The 21,478-nt window shown below is 41.6% G+C and overlaps 1 protein-coding gene across 2 annotated transcripts in view; it reads right to left on the bottom strand.

Moving 5' to 3' along the window:
* The window catches only part of PDXDC1 (pyridoxal dependent decarboxylase domain containing 1), a 53,590-nt gene that overhangs the window by 10,661 nt on the left and 21,451 nt on the right, over positions 1-21,478 (bottom strand). For both annotated transcript variants that reach the window (XM_082644217.1, XM_082644218.1), the window contains exons 7-14: positions 19,817-19,885; positions 18,914-18,992; positions 13,385-13,469; positions 12,450-12,498; positions 12,199-12,300; positions 10,968-11,093; positions 6,498-6,548; positions 1,216-1,279 (exon numbers count right to left, since the gene is read on the bottom strand). In XM_082644217.1, the coding sequence (XP_082500343.1) occupies positions 1,216-1,279; positions 6,498-6,548; positions 10,968-11,093; positions 12,199-12,300; positions 12,450-12,498; positions 13,385-13,469; positions 18,914-18,992; positions 19,817-19,885 (625 nt within the window). The remainder of the gene's footprint in view (positions 1-1,215; positions 1,280-6,497; positions 6,549-10,967; positions 11,094-12,198; positions 12,301-12,449; positions 12,499-13,384; positions 13,470-18,913; positions 18,993-19,816; positions 19,886-21,478) is intronic.

Below are 21,478 nucleotides of genomic sequence, written 5' to 3'. Positions count from 1 at the left end.
ATATTTAACACTATTAAACTGTATACTTTAAAATGGTTAAGGTGGAAAATTTATGGGTTTTTTTAACCACAATTACAAATTTTTAAAAATATATATGTTACAGAGGGTTTAAAGCTTTCACATTTTTTTCTCGTGAAAAATACAACATTTGAATATATTCTCACAAATAGAATTCTTAATTTCATTTCAAAAGTTTTTCTTTCAAGGAATTTTGAGGGAAAATCAAAGCATAAAATTATGTTACCAACCAGTCTACCAGCACTGAGCACCGTGCAGGGAAATCAGAGACCCAGCAGCACGCCAGGCCTCAGAACACAACTGGCTCCTTTTGTTAAACGGTTGAGGTGCCTGCTTGTTCCAGGCACTGTGCTGGGCACGGGGTTATGGTATGAGGCAGACAAGGTTTTTGTCCGGGTGGTGCTTACCTTCTATTGAAGAAATAGCATAAGGAAATGAAATGAAATCACCATACATTGTTGTTAGGGCCTTGAAAGAAGGCGGGAGCTCTGATACAATGTGAGGGAGTCACCTTGGACAGGACAGGCAGGGAGGGCCTCCATGAGGAGGTGGACGCTGCAGGGACCTGAATGGTGAGAAGGAGCCAGAAGAGCGAGGGGGACAGCAGTGCAGAGGTCCTGCTCTAGGAGACGGTGGAGTGTTCTAGAGACTCAGAGAAGACCAGTCTGACTGAAGAACAGTGAGCAGGAAGAGGAAGTCGGAGGGGAAGGCAAGGGCTAGGACCCGCAGGCCTTCCATCTGGAACGGAAGGTACACAGGCTTCTGGGCAGGGAGGTGGCAGGATGTGGAGAGCGGACTGGAATGGAGCGTGTGGAATGTATGGAAGTGAGAGGTCAGGTGAGGGGGCACTTGGGACATTCTTTAAAGATAGAGATTCCTAGATCCAGCTTACTGAGTCAAAATACTCAGGAAGGAGGGCCCCCAACTCCGTTTTCAAGGGACTCTCTCTCATTCATCCCAGCACTAGTCCAGGGACTGGTGTTTGGAAAACACTGGTTTAATCATAGGAAACTGTCAGGAAAATGCTAAGGCAAATAGGTCTGGAGTTCTTGTGAACATTATTAAATTCTTTTTTGAAATGATGATAAGATTCTAGCAATCAAAATATTTTGGATTACTTAGTTAACTTGAAGTGGTTTAAAATTCAAAGCCCTTAAACACAGATAGAAAAATAACCCCCTTTTTAAAATCACCTACCTGAGCCTGGTAACTCCTGGAAAAATCTGAACACCACCACTGGCGAACTGAGCTCATCCTCCACCTAAAAAATGGAATCTGATTATTACCAAGTAACAGTAAATTTCAAACACCTACAAAATCAATCAGTGAGCTTGAAAAATAGGCTACAGACATTGGCACTTAAACACATAAAGGGAATTTCCTGGTGGTCCAGTGGTTAGGACTCGGTGCTTCCACTGCCTGGGCCTGGGTTCAATCCCTGGTCAGGGAACTAACTTCCCGCAAGCCGAAACACACACACACACGCACACGCACGCATGCACTCACACACACATCACCACCAACAAAAAAACACATAAAAAAGTTCAAAGGTTAATTTCATTTGCTAGAGAAACAAAAATCAAGGGTTTAGTAAAATTCTTAACACATAATCATAAGCCAGTCCCGAGAATACACAGCTGAATTATAACATGACACTGGTACCTTGAAAATGAAAAGTGGGAGGAAATTTTAATAACTATGGATAAACATGGGTCTAACATGAAAGATCAAAAAAGGCAAGGAAAAAGTGGTACTAGAATCACTGTCGAGCGTCCGAGTTTTCAAGAATCCAGAAGTGACGCCACCTCAAGCAGGACTGACTGGAGCTTTTTCTACTCACCCTCTACTCACCCTGTAAAACTCTCTGAGCAGGATGCAAGTCCTGCTGGCAATGTGGATAACCACAGTCTAGAACTGAAGCTACATTTTTCTAAATCACTGAAGCGGTACTTATATTCAGGACAGGCATCAGACAACTATCTTCACTAACAGATTTCATAACGGATGAAGACGTCCACTGCCTTAAGATTGCACAGCACTAGGTTCATGTTCTCCACTGAAAGAATGTACAGTGAGCCGTCAGCTTTCCCGTGGGGTCAGGACACAAAGGGAGCGGCAATGCCCTTGACAGACTGTGGTATTTGAAGTGGGGGGAGGCGGGAGAAGGGAGAGAGGATCTCTAAGCATTTAACAATTCCAGTACTGCAATTCTCATCTTGAAACCATTTCCCAAGGCTCTGCCAGTGATGGCTCACTCGTAGGGCCACAGCAGGATGTGCTAACCGGAGAGACAGGAAGTAGCTGGCACAAGATCTTCTCTACTAAGCTTTTCAAAGGGACAGTGGATGTGATTCAGATCAAGCAAGAGGTACATTCAAATCTGCCAATTATTTACTGAGCCAATTCCTGTGCTTTCATAGGGACTATCTCCTTTAACTTTCACATAAACAAATAAATCTATTAATACCTTTAAAATTAGAGGGGTTTAATATTTATATAGAATGGAGTAAGCCCAATAACTAAAGAGGAACAAAGTGACAAAATTCTACACCCGTTCCCCTATTCTCAGTTAGGATAAGGCAGAATGACTTGAGTGCCAAGACTTCTATAGTCTTTTGTTTCTTATTTCTTTGAGCTCAGTGGTCTCAAATGTCAGCCTGCACAAGAAATCCTGTACAGGGTTATATACATAGAATTCTGGTTCTGCAACATGGTAGACCAAGCTAATACTTAAGTCATCAATTCTAAATACCTGAAATGCTTGATTAAATGTCACCAATAACCAAAAGAAGTTCAAACCATTGCTAGGCTCACAAAAAAAGGTGAATCCAGAAAGAAGAGAAAACAGAAAGAATAGTGTAAGCTGAGCTGCAGGGGCTGGGGGGAGGGGAGCACGGATGGGGCCTGGAACTTTGCTTTAATGTCTAAGGTCATGGGTTTGAAGCCCATGTGAGGGATAGTGCTGAGTTTACATAAAGCCAGGACCCTTGAAAAACACTCTTCATGAAAAGAGAGAAAAACTCCACCCACTGATCAGTAAGAAAGCTTAACTCTGCCTGATGCTCTGTAGAGAGAAAAAATTCTCTCACGAGAAATCAAAATGTCAGGCGTGCTCTGCACCTGGGTGTGATGTCCTCTGTAGTGTAAGACTCCTAAAGCTGTGAAACCAACATAAATAAATGGACCTAGGCCAGTCACAGAAGAACAAAAAAATCTAGCTCATAACAGAAAAATTACAACACACACAGGGAGCAAGAGTCAGCAGACACAGCTGAGAGGACAATTTGTGGCCCCAAGAACCGAGACACTGAAACAACCATCAGAACAGACGTCGATCATGGTGTTTAAACAGAAACGAAGGACCAGAAATCTCTCTCTTTTTTTTTTTAAAAGATGCTTATAAAACAGAATAACTTGAAAAAGAACTAAAGAGAATATCCTGAAATGAAAAAGAGGTCACTGAAAGTAAAAACGCAGTGAATAGGTTAAACAGCAGATTAGATGCAGCTTCGGAGCAAATTACTGAACTCCAAGAAGGATCTGAAGGGCTACACTAGAAAGCAGCAGAGAGATGGAGGTATCCAAGAGACTGATGGGAGGTGGGATGACAAGGTTCAATACGCAGCTCACTGGTGTTCCAGAAGGTACGACCAGAGAAAGAGGTCATCGCTGAAAAAATGAATTTTACAGGATTAAAAAAAAGAATCCTCAGGTTCAATTAGCACAAGTCCCAAGCAAGATTAAAAAAAAAAAAATCCTTACTTAGATATACCATGGTGAAAGTGGCAGTACACTAAGGACCAGGAAAATCTTAAAAGCCAGCAGAGACAGAAACACGAAACCATGTTAACTGCCCCCCAGAGGCATTCTGGAATTTTCAGGTGTAAGGGTGACAATATTAGAGTTTCCCCTCACATGCTGACTTTAGAATCTACTCCATGTGCTGGATAAGAGTCCTGTGAAACAACAGCCTTATCAGAATGCAGCTGCAGAGGAGACTGAATTGGGCACTGATAAAGCGGGGCACAAGCACCACCCCGGGCCCTGGAAAAGGCCTTGGTGCTGGAGGTGGTGAGCTGGGGCAGTGGGCCTGTGCTTCTGGGATGGGAGAGGCTCCTGCAGGGCCGTCCAGGTGGGAAGGAAGGCGGCCATGGACGCCCGGAGAAGGCAGTGGCTGAGCAGCAGAGAAGCTCTTCTCTGATAACCTGGGGTCAAGTCCTGGCTTTGCCACATACTAGTTCTGGGACTCTGGACACACGACTCATCTGAGCCACCGAAATGGAGATAACGCCACTCTACCCAAGAGACTTACTGTGAGGATTCTGGAGTCAGTACCTATGAAAGCACTAGACTAATACTGTGGTGTGGAGCAAAAGACACTTAATAATTACTTCTATCCTACGGTGCCTGACAGTCTTCATTTTGCTTTCCCACACGTTATCTGATATAACCCTCATAATGAGCCTGAGGCAGGAGGAATTCATTCTCCTGTAACTGACCTCAGAGGGAAGGTCCACTGACGAAGGTCGCAGGCTCTGAGTGTGCATCCCAGCCCTACCACTGCCTCGCTGGGCAGCCTGGGCACGCACTCAACCTATCTGTGCCTTAGTTTCCTCACTAGTAAAAAGGGAATAAACACTGTGTCCAACTCACAGATTCTATATATTGATTCACACTCGCATGCCTACTATATGCCAAGTATCATACTTGGCACAGGACATAAAACCATGAAAAAACAGGCAAAAGTCCTTGCCTTTACAAGGCTTCTTCAGGGGAAAAACAGACAACAAACAAATATAGACCACGATTTCAGGTAATAATAAATTCAATGAAGGAAAAAACCCAGAGACCAGAGAGTGATGGAAGGTGGTGGGTGTTATTCTGGGTAGGGTCGGGGCTCAGGGAAGGCCTCTCTGAAGAGGTGATATTTGAACTAAGATCTGATGGATAAGTCAGTAATGAGAAGAATTAGAGGGAACAGTGTTTTCAGGTACAGGGAACAGCATGTACAAAGGAGACTTGTGAGGGTTAAATGAAATAGGCATGTAAGGGACTTAGTACCACGTATGCTACACAGCAAGCATTTCACAAACAGCAGCTGTGATGATGATGATGATGATGCTGGATTACCGACAGGCCACAATGCCACATGGTGTCTGCCAGTTACTGTGCCCCCTACTGAGTAAAGCAGCCACAGGAGGGAGGGAGGGAGGGAGGGAGCAGGGTTATGCCTGGGCCATATGTGGCCTTACAAAGATGTTCCAAACCAACTGGAGATCAATTAGCACCATCAGCTCCTCCCTGCTTGGAGGAGAATGAGGAAGGAGAGGACATGAAGAGGAGCCCCTGAGGGCTCAGCAAGGGCGGGACAGGAAGTACACAGGCCCAGCACTGCCTTCACCCCACCAGCGCACTCATTCTAGTCCATAATTTAGGTCTCTGTTTGCAGTCAAGGGCGTCCAACCAACATACCTTCACCGACAGCTGAGCTCACAGGCTTAGGAGGTTAACAGAATGAGTCAGTGTCACAGGGCCCCAGTGGTACTGCTGAAATTGGAACCCAAGTCTCCTGACTTACATTCATCCCTCTGCTTCTCCGGAGGGGCCACTGTTCTCTTCCAAGCTAGGACTTGAGTCACCTCAGGTCAGCTGAGTAGGTAGCTCCAAGCTCCTACTCAGAAGGCAATGCGAGCAGCCCCCATTCACGCACTTAAACCGAACTGTGTACTAAAGTGGAAATAAACTGCACTCACCGAACCCCAAATAAACTCAAACATTCGTTTTAAACTTAACTGTATCCTGCAGAATTGTCAAAGAAACACCAGTGACCCTGTTTAAATTAGAATCTGATCTACATATTTTTGAAATCCTAAAATACAATGAAGCAAAACATGAAAACATTCAAACCTGAACTGATACTTGGTTATCAGACCCCCTAAATCCTCATCTACTTGTCTAGTTACCAGCCTTAGGGCACAATCTCTGACAGATGGTGGTATCTTTCAGGAAGACACCAGGGCAAGAGGAGCAGGGCCGCCCCCTCTTCTCTGCCTTATTCCCCTTCATGCAAATGCCAACTCTGGGGTCAAAGGGTTTCAGAAAGAGTAGTGCAAAGCACTCACAGACAAAATGATTTTTCATTTCAGAAAAATAGGTGTTCTAAAAATCCTTGGGCAGGTGAAAATCAATGGTGCTTATTACATCTTTGTGTAATGCTAAATTTTAACAGAATAAAAACTGCAAATGGATTACATGAAAAGCACTGTATGGGTTCAAACAGTATATGGGGCAAATTTCTAGGCTTTCTGCTAACTGCAGAATTAGGTCATCAGTACATGCATGACTCTCTCCCAAAGAATGTGGTTTTACTGGAGCTGCCACAATTCCATGGACATGCATCAAATCTGGAGAAAATCATTCTAAGTCACTGAAATTAAGAGTTATTTACTTCAAAAAACAGATCAAATTATATACTATACCAAGATTTTGATGTGGTTCACTTTCTTCAAACTTTCTTGCAATCGCTGACTCTGCAAATGACAGAAAAACAGCTTATGTAATTTCATATTAAGAAGCGTTTTTTTTTTGTTTTTTTTTTTTTTTTGGCGGTACGCGGGCCTCTCACTGTTGTGGCCTCTCCCGTTGTGGAGCACAGGCTCCGGACATGCAGGCTCAGCGGCCATGGCTCACGGGCCTAGCCGCTCCACGGCATGTGGGATCTTCCTGGACCGAGGCACAAACCCGTGTCCCCTGCATCGGCAGGCAGACTCCCAACCACTGCGCAACCAGGGAAGCCCAGAAGCGGTTTTTATGAGGGTCTTTGCAGGTCTGCAAACAAGGATCTCAGGCAGATAAAGCCATCTGCAACTTGATGATTTCTAATTTTGGCTGCCAATTTTTGCATTTAAACATCTGCAAATATTCCCCAATATTTCAGTTACAAGTTACATTTAGTGGTTCCAGAAAAGCTTTTTCTAATGAGACATATGTGAATTTGTCATATTAGCAATATAGGTCATTCATTCATTCAAAAACTACTGAGTGCAAGGCAACAAAAGCAAAATTAAACAAGCAGACTATGTCAGACTAAAAAGCTTCTGCACAGCAAAGGAAATAATCAACAAAATGAAAAGGGAACCTATGGAATGGGAGAAAATATTTGCAAATCATTTATTTGATAAGGGGTTAATATCCAAAATACACAAACAACTCATACAATTCAACAGCAAAAAACCAAACAATCCAATTAAAAAATGGGCAGAAGATCTGAATAGACATTTTTGCAGACATACACATGGACAGCAGGCACATGTAAAGATGCTCAAATTCGCTAATCATCAGGGAAATGCAAATCAAAAGCACAATGAGATATCACCTCACACCTGTTAGAATGGCTGTCATCAAAAAGACAAGAAATGACAAGTGTTCACAAGAATGTGGAAAAAAAGGAACCCTTGTGAACTGTTGGTTGGAATGTAAATTGGTGCAGCCACTGTGGAAAACATATGGAGCTTCTGCAAAAAATTAAAAATAGAACCACCATATGATCCAGCAAGTCCACGTGGGTTATCTGAACTGAAGAACATGAAAACGCTAATTCGACAAGATATGTTCACTGCAACATTATTTATGATCACCAAGATACAGAAACAACTTAAGTGTCCATCAAAGGATGAATGGATAAAGGAGATGGGATACACACACACACACACACACACACAAACACACACACAATGGAAAATAATCAGCCATAAAAAAGAATGAAATATTGTCATTTGCAACATGGGTAGACCTTAAAGGCATTATGCTAAGTGAAATAATTCAGACAAAGACAAATACCATATGATTTCACTTACATGTGAAATCTAAAACAAAACAAAGCTCAAAGCTACAGAAAAGACTGGTGGTTGCTAGAGGTGGGGGCTGTGGGTGGGTGGGTAAAAGGGATCAAAAGGTACAAACTGCAGTTATTAAAAATGAGTCATGGGGGGGCTTCCCTGGTGGCTCAGTGGTTGAGAATCCGCCTGCCAATGCAGGGGATATGTGTTCGTGCCCCGGTCCAGGAAGATCCCACATGCCGCGGAGCGGTTAGGCCCATGAGCCATGGCCGCTGAGCCTGTGCATCCGGATCCTGTGCTCCGCAACAGGAGAGGCCACAACAGTGAGAGGCCCGCGTACCACAAAAAAAAAAAAAAAAAAAAAAAAGAGTCATGGGGAATATAGTCAATAATACTGTAGTAACTTTTTTTTTTGGCCACAACTTGCTGCTTGCAGGATCTTAGTTCCCCGACCAGGGACTGAAACGGGGGCCCAGCAGTAGAAGCGCGAAGTCCTAACCACTGAACCACCAGGGAATTCCCAATACTGTAGTAACTTTAATACTGTATTGCATGTTTGAAAGTTGCTAAGAGAATAAATCTTAAAGGTCTTTATCACAAGAAAAGAAAATTTTTTGTAACTATGTGTGGTGATGGATGTTAACTAGACGTATTGTGGTGATCATTTCACAATGCATACAAATATCAAATCATTATGATGGGGCTTCCCTGGTGGCGCAGTGGTTGAGAGTCCGCCTGCCGATGCAGGGGACACGGGTTTGTGCCCTGGTCCGGGAAGATCCCACATGCCGCGGAGCGGCTGGGCCTGCGAGCCATGGCCGCTGAGCCTGCGTGTCCGGAGCCTGTGCTCCGCAACGGGAGAGGCCACAACAGTGAGAGGCCCGCGTACCGCAAAAAAAAAAAAATCATTATGATGTACTCCTGAAACGAATATAATGTTATATGTCGATTATACCTCAAAAACAAAAAACAAAAAACCAGGGACTTCCCTGGTGGTCCAGTGGTTAAGACTCTGTGCTTCCAATGCAAGGGGTGTGGGTTCAATCCCTGGTCAGGAACTAAGATGCCACATACCATATGGCGTGGCCACGAAAATATTAAAAAACAAAAACAGAAAAAACAAAACCAAACTACCGAGTGCAAGTGTGTGCAAGGCACAGTACCGATATTGGGAGGAAGAGCAAAGGTAAATGAGAGCGCACAGCACCGTTAAGAGCTGGTCAGGAGCACAGGGTCTGGAATAACCACATCTGGGTTCAAAACCTGGCTCTGCCCCTTACCACCTGCGGGACTGTGGGTAAATTACTTATCTGCCACTTACTAGCTATGACCTTGGACACGTTTTTCAGTCTCTCTGTGCTTCCGTTCCCTCAACTACATAGTGGGGTGACAGTATCTATCCTCCACGAGTTGATATATGTTAGGTGTCTAGAACGTGGCATGCATGACGTAAGTGATGATGACTGTCATCATCGTTAATATCTCAATCCCAGCTCTCTCATCACTAATGTGGGGACAAAATAACATATACTGCATGGCCTGGGGGTCATTAATTCAACAGATGTTTATTTGAGTGTTGGACACAGGAAAACCCCTCATGAAAACTAATTCTTAATATGTTATCAGTGGACCTTATATTCTGGGGAAGCTGTAGGGACCAAATGAGAGCCTGCATCCACAGTGCTGCACAGCGCCTGGCACTGAGTAAATGCTCATGAACTGCTTCCCACGAAGACGAAGATGAGAAGGAGGAAGAAAAGAAGGAGGACACTGATTTTTGCTCTCAGGGAACATGTGACCTGGTGTGGACTACAAGGCAGGACTGGACACAGGCGACCACACCTGCTAAACCTCCATGCGGTTTGCACATGTGCATTTAGCAGCGGTGAGTCAGCGGCAGAGTCAAGTGCTCAGGAGGGTTTGAGATCCGCCACAGCGTTTGCTGGCAGGAAGATGCCAGAGCTGCAGTGACCTCAAGTGTTCGGTGGCTAATTGTCATCATTATTTTCCTGCGCCCCATAAACCAAAGGGAATTGAAAAACTCTCCCTGGAGTGCCCAAACCTTCCCCAAACTGACTTAGTTACCATGGCAATGAAGGCTTCTCCTTCCAAAGGACCAAACCTCAAGATGTGAGCCAACAACCCAGTGAGAAAATGTTTTTAACAATGTGGCGCTTCTGTAAACATGATGAACATAACTCTGAAGATTACGTAATGTAAAAAGGAAACTACGTCATTTAGAATGTGTCTATTTCATTAGAAACTAATGTTAAAATGAACTATCCTAATATTATAAACCAAAGGACTCCTGCTACAGTAATATGAAAATACTAATTTTTCTTAAATATAAAAATGACACGAGGAAGTGTCAATTCCAAGAATATATTTAAAACAAAGATTTATCTTTAAAACTATCTGCATACCTTACTATATGACTAGGTGCTGCTATAAAAGCTTTACATGTACGAACTAAGTCCTCATAACAATCTTCCATTACATCATCACCCCTATTATACAAGTGAGAAACTGGAGGTACAGAAAGGTGACATCATGCTTTAGACTTAGGTAGAACTCAGCTCTCAAACTGTGTAAATACGGCATTTTTTTTTGCTTTCTAAACTACAACATAATTATATATTTTTCACAGTTAGAACACCTCAAACAGAGAATTAAAATTGTCCCTAGAGCCTTGCAATTTGGGAGCCCAACCCAGCGGGTGTTAAAAATATCCATGCCAGCCTTACTCCCCCCAACCATCATATTCCTTTACCCTCAAGGGCCGGTCAGTCAAGTGGAACATTTATCCCGGCTTCTGCATTCTTCTCCACTCCTTTGCTGTCACCTTGTGACTTCTTTTCTCCCCCATGCTGACACCAGCATTCATTTTAATCTGATTTCATATGGACACAAATGCTGGGACAGCCCCAGCAGTCTCTCCCAGAACTTTGAACAAGAAACCTATATATTCAGGGAAATTAGTCTGCTTGCTTATGAGATGGGAAATCCAGACAACAAGATATTGGGGGGAGGGTACATCAATGAAGCATTTTTCTGTCTCTGTTTTTGCCATGGAGTATCTGTGACTCATTTGAACTTCAGGTTTCTACTCACCAGCTGACAGGCATGCTTAATCCTCTCCACAATCCCATCAAGTCCCAAGTATTGTAAAGACAACCACAGTGGCAGGGCACGGAGCTTGTCTGTTGGCTTATTTGATGTAAGACCGGCAACTAAAGTCTAAAAAAGCCAATATGGGTTTATTAATCAAAGCCAATGAAATCACATAGCAGAACTAACTAGTTACCATTTACTATACACTTAGTTTGTGTCAGATGCTATGCAGGCACTTGGCTTGCATTATTCATTTGATCATCAAACAACTCCATGAGGTAAGTATTCTAGGCAACTTAGCTCAGAGACCTTGCTTTGTCTAAGGGTTCACAGCTAAGGTGTGGCAAAGCCGGGATGAGAATCCAAATGGGTTCATCCCAGAGCTGGAGCTCTTAGCCATTCAAGAGGCAGCCCCTCCCAAGGCTGTTCTGGGCATCCTCAAACACCTGGCCATTATCACCTGAGCAAGGTATTAACTGTTTAAGAAGAATCGATGAAAGCTTATTTTGTATGTGCCTCTCACTAACTGATCCACTAACAAGAACCACCACTATGCTTTTTTTTTTTTTTTTTTTTTGCAGTATGCGGGCCTCTCACTGTTGTGGCCTCTCCCGTTGCAGAGCACAGGCTCCGGACGCGCAGGCCCAGCGGCCATGGCTCACAGGCCCAGCCGCTCCGCGGCATGTGGGATCTTCCCGGACCGGGGAACGAACCCGTGTCCCATGCATCGGCAGGCAGACTCTCAACCACTGCGCCACCAGGGAAGCCCCCCACCACTATGCTTTTAAAAACTATATCATGTTACAACCTTTTAGACAATGTGGATCAAGAACCTTAAAATACTCTTAGTCATTATTAATTCCACTTCTGGGAACCCAGTCTAAGGAATAATTTGAAACACAGAATGATGCTCATTATTTTAGTAACAAAAATTTGAAAACAGCCTAAAAGTTCACAAATGGAGAATGATTAAATAACTGTGGTACTCAAGTGATGGAATATTACACAGTGATAAAAGGTTTTTCATACACATGGGGTAGTATGGGGAGACTAAATAGAAAAATATATATGGCATAGTTTCATTTATGTTAAAAACATTTTTTTCAAAAAAAAAAAAAGTCACAGAGCTAACATTAAGGAAAATGTTCACTTTTTCCTTCTTCTGTATTTTGCCCCCAGACCCAATGATTATTAGCCACTCCCCACTCCCTCCCAGTGAGAGTAAGCTTACCAAGGCAGGATCGTCGTGCTTATAAAGCGTCACAGCAGGAACTGCTGGCAAACCCAGCCATGGGCCTGGAGTCAACGTCATGCTGTCGCATTTGGTTGCAGCCTACCACAGAAAGAACAACTTCCTGTTAGACTATCAGGATACACTAAACCCAACACCTTTCTCCATTCATAACTGTGAAAAGCCATCAGGGATTAAGTGATGTTAAATTCCTTCTTAAAAACACAGTATTTAGTAAATCAACAACATACCAGCACTGATGAGGAGACATAACCTAGAGCCAATGTCGCCAGATTCACACTGGAAGAAAAAACACAGACCTAAGAACTAATTATTTACTGCTGCTTATTCACTAAGTACATACTTCAAATTTAAAAAAATTTTAAAAAAGGGCTGTGCTGTTCCACACTGACATTTACATGTCTTTCAGCTGTGTTGGTAGCTTTTATAACAGCAACATAAAGTGTGGTACACATACAACTTTCAGGAAAACCTGGAAAATGCATTTTAATCAAAACGTATTTCAGGGGGTGACTTCTACTTACTTAGTGTAATGGGTGTCTTATTTTATATTATTTTATATCTTTGGTAGATACCAGTATTATTTCCCAGTCATCATTCCTTCCCAGAGGGACAATATTAAAAAGCAATGCACCGTGTATGTGTATGATGTCCTGGAAATGGACTACTTGGGCTGCCTGCATCCTCTCCCCTCTCTTCTCTTAGCAGCACTCCAACGGCCTTCTGGGAAGCCACCCCAATCTCCTCTATGAGACCACAACTTCACAAATCACCTAAACTATTAAGAGTGTTACATTTCCCTGGCCACAGCAATTGGCTCAGTATGAGACTCCTGCTGGGACTTCTGACCCTCTGCACACACCTGGAAAGGCAGATGGAGTTGCTGCAGCAACTCTGCACCAGAACAGCAAAGCCTATCTACAGACGGAGCCATCACCATGGAGGAACTTCAGCCAAGTGACCTGGCTGACGTGGTGCCTAAGGCCAATCCTAACACTGGTCTTCTTAGCTATGGGAGCCAATAAAACCTCTTCTTGCTTAAGCCAATTTGGGTAATTTTGTAACCTGAAAGCCAAAGAGCCCTTAGTGATATATGTGACGACAAAGTGAGCTCCTCCTGGGCACTCTGCCAGCCCACCATGCAGCCAAATTCCCCTCCACTCACCCTTTCACGTGGAGCCATATGCCGTACTGCTCACAGAGCTCTTTCAAACGCCCAATCTTATCTGTGTGCCCTACTGCTGCAGTTCCTAGGATAAAACACACAAGAAAGGATACTAAAAGAAACAAGTATTTTCTGAGTCTTTGCAGCATGATAAAAGCTTCTATATACATTATCTCCCTATGAGAGAAGTAACACTGTGTCTCTGTTTTATTGAGATTTTCTTTGTGGACTGGCTTAAAAGCAACTTTTGCAAGCTGGTTATTCAAGTTTTGAAGAGTGTGTATTGTTCACTATATGTATCTATAAAATCAAACTTGTTAGCTGTGTTATTTAGATCCTCTATATACTTATTTTCTATTTACTTGATCTGTTGTTTCATGAGAAATATATTCAAGTCTCCCACCAAGATTGTGGTTTTGTCAATTTATACTTGTATTCTATCAACTTTTCCTTTATATATTTCAAAGTTATATTCATAAGCATTCATACCTGTTATATCTCTGAGTAGATGCCATGAATTATTAATATGAAGTCTATTTTATCTCACAGGAACCTTGCTACAGTACTTTTATTTCGTTAGCATTTGCCCAAGATATCCCTTTTCCACACTTACTTTTTGTCACTTTCTGGGTTATTTTTATTTAGGTGTGCTCTCTATAAAAAATACATAGATGAATTTGTTTTGTTTGTTTTAACCCAATTTGAGAGGTCCTTTGTGTTTTTTTTGCTTGTTTTGTTTTTTGGTTTTTGCTGCACTGCACAGCTTATGGGATCTCAGTTCCCTGACCAGGAATTGAACCCTGGCCATGGCAGTGAAAGCACAGAATCCTAACCACTAGACCACCAGGGAATTCCCGAGAGGTACTTTGTTTTAATGTAGAAAGCATTCTGAAGTCAGTTGAAACATATTACACACTTTAACCCATTCCCTCGGTAATCTGTTTACACTGCAGGCTTTGCTGGGCAGATCCTCCTCACAGAGCCTTTAGTAAAATGCACAGTCACACATTCTCCCAACTGTCCTAAATTTCCAGTTAGCAGAACCCACCTAACAAGATTTCAAACGCTCATCAACAAACACAACTAATACAAGTGCTTCTTTTGCAGGGGTTATGCCAGGAAAAGGGCTGACAACTCCACTCCTCCCCCTACCCAAATTTGTCTCAAATTAAAAAAAAAAAATCTAAAATGACACATTTAGTTTAGCTGAAACAAGATCAAAGGCCAACGCATGGGTTGTGTCACATGAGCCATCAAAACATAAAGCATTGTGCCATGTTTAAGTGACTGGACCACATTCAGACTCTCTTCCTTTTTTGGCAACGCCCGCTCGCTAACCACTGGGACGTGCACTCTGGTGACGGCAATGTAGTCACACTGGTAAACCACTCTGCAGCCTCTCCCATCTATTAAGTGATTGATAGTAGACTGGTTGTTTCTTTTTAAACATACAATATACTAAGGCAGGCAGGAAGTAGTAGTTTTTCTGTGGCAACAAGGTGGATATGTGTTTTTTCTGTTTATTATTATTTTTTAAAATAATTAGCTTTACTGATTGAAGTATAATTTACATACAATAGAATCCACTCATTTAAGGGTATGGTTCAATGAATTTTGACAAATACAGTGTACAACCACCATCACCCCAAAAGTCCCCTCATCCCCCCTGAAGTTTCACCCTTCTCTCTACTCCTCACTGGCCCCAGACAACTGTGAACTGCTTTCTGTCACTGTAGTTTTATCTTTCTAGAATTTCATATAAATGGATCATACACTATGTAACTTCTTTCATGTTTGGATTTTGGCACTTAGAATGCTTCTGAAATTCATCTATGTTGATATGCGTGATCAGTAGTTATTTCCATTTATTGCTTAGTATCCCATGATATGTTTATACTACAATTTGTTTATCCATTCATCAAGGGAAGGGCATCTGGGCTGTTTTCAGTTAGGAATATTGCATCCCTAACTGATGGGATAGTTCCAGTTACTCTGCAGGCTCACCAGTGTTTGACATTGTATTTTTTTATGTTCTCCATTCTAACAGATAGATAGTAGTAGCTCATTGTGGTTTTATTTTGCATTTCTCTAAGCATCTTTGCAAGTGCTTATAAGTTCATATATTTTCTTTGGCAAAGTGTCTACTCAAATCTCTTCTTCACTTTAAAAACTGTACTGTTTACCTCCATAATACTGAATTGTAAAACTTCCTTATATATTTTGGATATAGTCTTTTGTCAGAAAAATGTTTTGCAAATATTTTCTCCCAGTCTGTTATTTGCCTTTCCATTTTCTTCTTCTTTTCTTTTTTTTTTTTGTGGTATGCAGGCCTCTCACTGCCGTGGCCTCTCCCGTTGCAGAGCACAGGCTCCGGACGCGCAGGCTCAGCGGCCATGGCTCACGGGCCCAGCCGCTTCGTGGCATGTGGGATCTTCCCGGACCGGGGCACGAACCCGTGTCCCCTGCATCAGCAGGCGGACTCTCAACCACTGCGCCACCAGGGAAGCCTTTGCCTTTCCATTTTCTTACGAGGGTCTTTTTGATAGCAAAAGCTTCTTTTTCTTTTCTTAATTGAAGTATAGTTGATTTACAGTGCTGTGTTAGTTTCAGGTATACAGCAAAGTTATTCTTGTTCAGATTCTTTCCCATTACAGGTTATTACAAGATACTGAATATAGTTCCCTGGAGAGCAAAAGCTTTTTGTTGTTGTTGTTTTGAAAGCAGTATTGACTTTATTGCCTTTTTGAAATCTGATTCGATCATTGTAATGTAATCATCCGTATAAATCTGTGCTTATCCTAAAGATAATCAGGATACCACCAGAACTATACAACTTTTTTTTCTGCTTTATAACAAATTTAATCAGTTATACATATACATATGTTCCCATATCCCCTCCCTTTTGCGCCTCCCTCCCTCCCTCCCTATCCCACCCCTCCAGGCGGTCACAAAGCACCGAGCTGATCTCCCTGTGCTATGCGGCTGCTTCCCACTAGCTTATCTACCTTATGTTTGGTAGTGTATATATGTCCATGCCGCTCTTTCGCTTCCCCCTCCCCATATCCTCAAGTCCATTCTCTAGTAGGTCTGTGTCTTTATTCCTGTCTTACTCCTATGTTCTTCATGACATTTTTTTTCTTAAATTCCATATATATGTGTCAGCATACAGTATTTGTCTTTCTCTTTCTGACTTACTTCACTCTGTATGACAGACTCTAGGTCTATCCACCTCATTACAAATAGCTCAATTTCGTTTCTTTTTATGGCTGAGTAATATTCCATTGTATATATGTGCCACATCTTCTTTATCCATTCATCCGATGAAGCAAAGGCTTTTAATTTTTTTTTTAATTTATTTATTTTGGCTGCGTTGGGTCTTCTTTGCCGCATGCGGGCTTTCTCTAGTTGTGGCGAGTGGAGCTACTCTTTGTTGCGGTGCACAGGCTTCTCACTGCAGTGGCTTCTCTTGTTTTGGAGTGGGGGCTCTAGGCACGCGGGCTTCAGTAGTTGCAGCACGTGGGCTCAGTAGTTGTGGCACACGGGCTTAGTTGCTCCGTGGCATGTGGGATCTTCCCGGACCAGGGCTCAAACCTGTGTCTCCTGCACTGGCAGGCAGACTCTCAACCACTGTGCCACCAGGGAAGCCCAAAAGCTTTTAATTTTTGATAAAGTCCAATTTATGGTTCTGTCTTTTGTGTCCTAAGAAATCTCTGTCCTAAGCCAAGGTCATAAAGATCTTTCTATATTTTCTCCTAGAAGCTTTATTGCTTTGGCTCTTACGTTTAGACCTATGAACTATTTATAATTAACATCTGCATACAGAATGAGGTAAGGGTTGAGATTCAATTTTTTTCCATAGGGATATCCAATTGATTCAAGACCACTGGTGGAAAATATCCTTCTTCTCTTAAATTATCTTGGCATCTTTGTAAAAAAAAAAAAAAAAAAAACAAGTGACCATATTTCTATGAGTGAGTCTGCTCTCTTCAGTTAATCTCACACTCTCTTATTTGTAGCTGTACAGTAAGTCTAAAAGTCAGATAGGATAAATCTTCCAGTGTTGTTCTTTTTCACAATTATTTAGCTCTTCTTAGATCCTTTTATGTCCATATAAATTTTAGAATCAGCTCATCAATTTCTATAAGAAATTGGAAGTCTGCTGAGATTTTGATAAGGATTGAGTTGAATCTATAGATTAATTTGGGGAGATGTGACTTAATAATATTGCGTCTTTCAACCCATGCACATGGCATAGTGTTCCATTTATTTGGGTCTTCTTGAATTTCTCTCAGCAACATTCTGTAGTTTTCAGTGTACATATCTTGCATTATTTTGTTAAATTTATCCATAAAGGTTTTTTTCTTGATGCTATTATGAATGGCATTTAAATTTCAATTTCAGTTGTTCATTGCAAGCTTGATAGATCTGCTTATTAGTTCCAATGGCTGTTCTTTGTGGTTTCCTTAGGACTTTCTACCTATACAATCATGCCATCTGCAAATAAAGACAGTTTATTCTTCCTTTCCAAACTGTATGTCATTTAATTATTTTTCTTGCCTTACTCCACTGTCTAGAGCTTCAAGTACAATGCTGAATACAATCTGGTGAGCACAGCAGAAAGTGGTAGTTGACCTGCTCTCTCAAAGGTGGACATTTAGGGCTTCCCTGGTGGCGAAGTGGTTGAGAGTCCGCCTGCCGATGCAGGGGACGCGGGTTCGTGCCCGGTCCAGGAAGATCCCACATGCCGCGGAGCGCCTGGGCCCGTGAGCCATGGCCGCAGGGCCTGCGCGTCCGGAGCCTGTGCTCCGCAACAGGAGAGGCCACAACAGTGAGAGGCCCGCGTACCGCAAAAAAAAAAAAAAAAAAAAAAAAAAAGGTGGACATTTAAATGTGACATTAAAAAATTTAATTTAGGGCTTCCCTGGTGGCGCAGTGGTTAAGAATCCACGTGCCAATGCAGGGAACACGGGTTTGAGCCCTGGGCCAGGAAGATCCCATATGCCGCGGAGCAACTAAGCCCCTGTGCCACAACTACTGAGCCTGTGCTCTAGAGCCCGTGAGCCACAACTACTGAGCCCATGTGCCACAACTACTGAAGCTTGTGCGCCTAGAGCCCGTGCTCTGCAACAAGAGAAGCCACCGCAATGAGAAGCCCACACATGCAACGAAGAATAGCCCCTGCTTGCTGCAACTAGAGAAAAACCCGCGTGCAGCAACAAAGACCCAATACAGCCAAAAAAAAAAAAAAAAAAAAAATTCAATTTAGAAAGGAAGCATATGAAGCAACAGAGAAGCACAACCTAAATGAAAAAGTACATACACACAAACAAGAACTCCCAAAACAAACCAACAATTAAGGGAATCTAATGAGCTAAAACTTTAGTATTGTAATTCTCACCACAGTGCTGATACCAACCTTCCTTAAACATGTGGCACACAAACATTCTTAAGACTTGATCTCTTTTAGGCTAACTACCTAGCCTCTTTCTTATATGTCCAAAATGGAAGATTCAGGTTCATGATACCTACCAGCATTTGCAACAAGCAACAGGGGCAGTTTTCCTCGTTCTATGTCATCTTTAATCAGTTTCTCCAGGAAGGCAACGTCCTGGGATTGAAAGACAAACCACAAAAACATGAGACAACCAGCATAAAAGCATATACACTGAAAAATTATAACTTCTAAAAGAAGCAGATGACTCTCAAAATTTATCAAAGCAATTCTTTTCTTGACAATTTTCCTTTTTTCTCCAATCATAGTTGTGAAAATAAAATCGTTTTCCTTGAAGACTAACTAGAAAAATCAGTTAAACGAGATTAAAGTTAGAAACTGCATATACCGAACCAACATGTCTCTAGTTTTAAACATTTACAATAAAAAAAAATGTTCTCTCACCCCCCCCCCAAAAAACAACCAAAAATGTATCTCTGATATTACTCACTGATGTATCTGAACCAGAAAATCTAACTACCTTGAAAAAGAAATGCAGAACCCTAAAACCTATCCCTTTTGCTTCTGACTTCAGTATGGAAAGGCTTATCACTTGCATGTCTAAAAATAAGCAGAATCCAATGCCAAGGATTACAATAATCAAAATCTGCCCATTCATAAATCCAGGCAACAGTGATAACCATTTGAAAGAATGAGCTTTAGAAGGTATTCCTGAGGCTTAATTGGACTCCATGTTTCTACTTAAAACAGGCGATACAGTGATTACAAGATTCCTTAAGAGCCAGGTGCTCCTCACCTTTATGCCAGCCGACCTTCCTGGACATTCAAACCCGGCAGCATGTATTATGCAATGGGAAGGTCTAAGCAATTCATGAATAAGCTAATAATTATCTGGAGGCCAGCAAACAGAACTTCAGTTTAAAGGAAGGTACGGTTTCAAAACACAATTCTTTATTATTTTATAAACCTAAAGAACTCACCATCTGATGCTGGGATCCAAACACAGTGTTACAGGGCACACGACACAAACAGGGGAAGGGCAAGCCAAGCTGCAAGAAGAAACATGCAATTTTACAAGAAAGATCTTTGTCACCGTTCCCTTATGTCCCCAAAAGATTGTGGCTCTAAGTCACAATTATTCTTTTTAAATATTCTCTCTCCTTAGGAACTCTTAATATGAGCATTTGGGGGGATAATTTAGAATCCTTCCTCCAAGGATTAGTGGTAATAACACTGGCTAAAGGCATTCAAAGTACAATATCTTACTTATGGGTCCACCCATTCCTAAAAAGCAATAGATATGGACTAGCAGATGTACATATCTTGAGAGAAATGAAGTCAGTGTTATGGAGACAGTAATTGTCAAATAAATTTTATATTCCTCATTTTTAGCTTCCAAATCCTTAAGGAGTATATGTTTTAGGAATTTTTTTTAACATTTGCAGCATATTGCTCTGTATAACTAAAACTTGGAAGCATTTAAGGACCAAAACTTTAATGAGCACTTTATTCACACTTTTTCCCCTTAAAGAATTTTTCTTTTAAATTATGAAAGTGAAACCCAAGTAAAACACACAATAAAAAATTATAGAAATTAAAAGTGAAAATTCCCCCCCTCCATAAGCCACCAATCTACTACTGTTAACAGGTTAGTATAGAACCTTGCAGATAATTGCTAGGCAAAAATATATATATTTATATAAATATATTTTTCTAGGTATAAAAAACATATGCATGTAAGCATGTATACACTTTTTAAAACATGAACATGGCTATTCTGCCACCTACCTTTCCCCTTAACAGAACACTCTCACACATCTTTTGCAGATTGGACTGCTGTTCCAAGGGAGCTTTGGGTCCATAAGAGCCTGGCCTACAGTAGGTACTCAATAAGTAATTTGTTTCATGTTTCTACAGAGATATTATAAAACTCCTTATTTTGTACACCCTCAAGAAGAGGACATAATTTCTTGCCACCAATGACCACAGCTCAGAATCAACTTAAGCCCTTAAGTTTCCCCTATGTATCTCCCTGGACTCCTCTATCTTACAAAAGACAACCCCTCCAATCCTATGGGTTTTACTTTAAAACATTCTTGGCCAAGAGGCTTAACAAGTTCTTGACTCAAGGTAGACCCGTAATCAGGCTACCATGAACTTTAAAAAATGGTAATGCTCTTTGATCTAATAATTCTAGACTGGCTCTGAAAAATCCATCTGAGGAATACAACCCAAAGTATAGAAAAGCTTCATGCACAAAGATGTCCATAACAGCACTATACAAAGAGCACTTCCTCAAAATGGTCATAAAAAGCAAAAGAATGGAAACACTCTAATTGCCCAAAAGGGAAACAGTTAAAATACTATACACTCACTTGAAGGAATATTATGAAGACATTAAAAACATACTTTACTTTGGAGAACTGGTAAAACATGATATGAACCTGTATAACAGTAAGTGAAAAAAGCCAGATATAGCTATGTAAAAACACACATACTCTCTGATTAAGCCAAGTCTGAAAAGAAATAAAGTAAAATGTTGACTGTGGTTGCCTTTGGACAACTAAAATACATATACATATATATATATATATATAAATGTATTAATACGCATTTATACATAATAATGACAAAACAAGCAT

This window comes from Mesoplodon mirus (assembly GCF_964341445.2).
Source record: "Mesoplodon mirus genome assembly, chromosome: 15".
Taxonomy (NCBI): domain Eukaryota; kingdom Metazoa; phylum Chordata; class Mammalia; order Artiodactyla; family Ziphiidae; genus Mesoplodon; species Mesoplodon mirus.
This window is presented reverse-complemented; position numbering and strand designations above follow the sequence as displayed.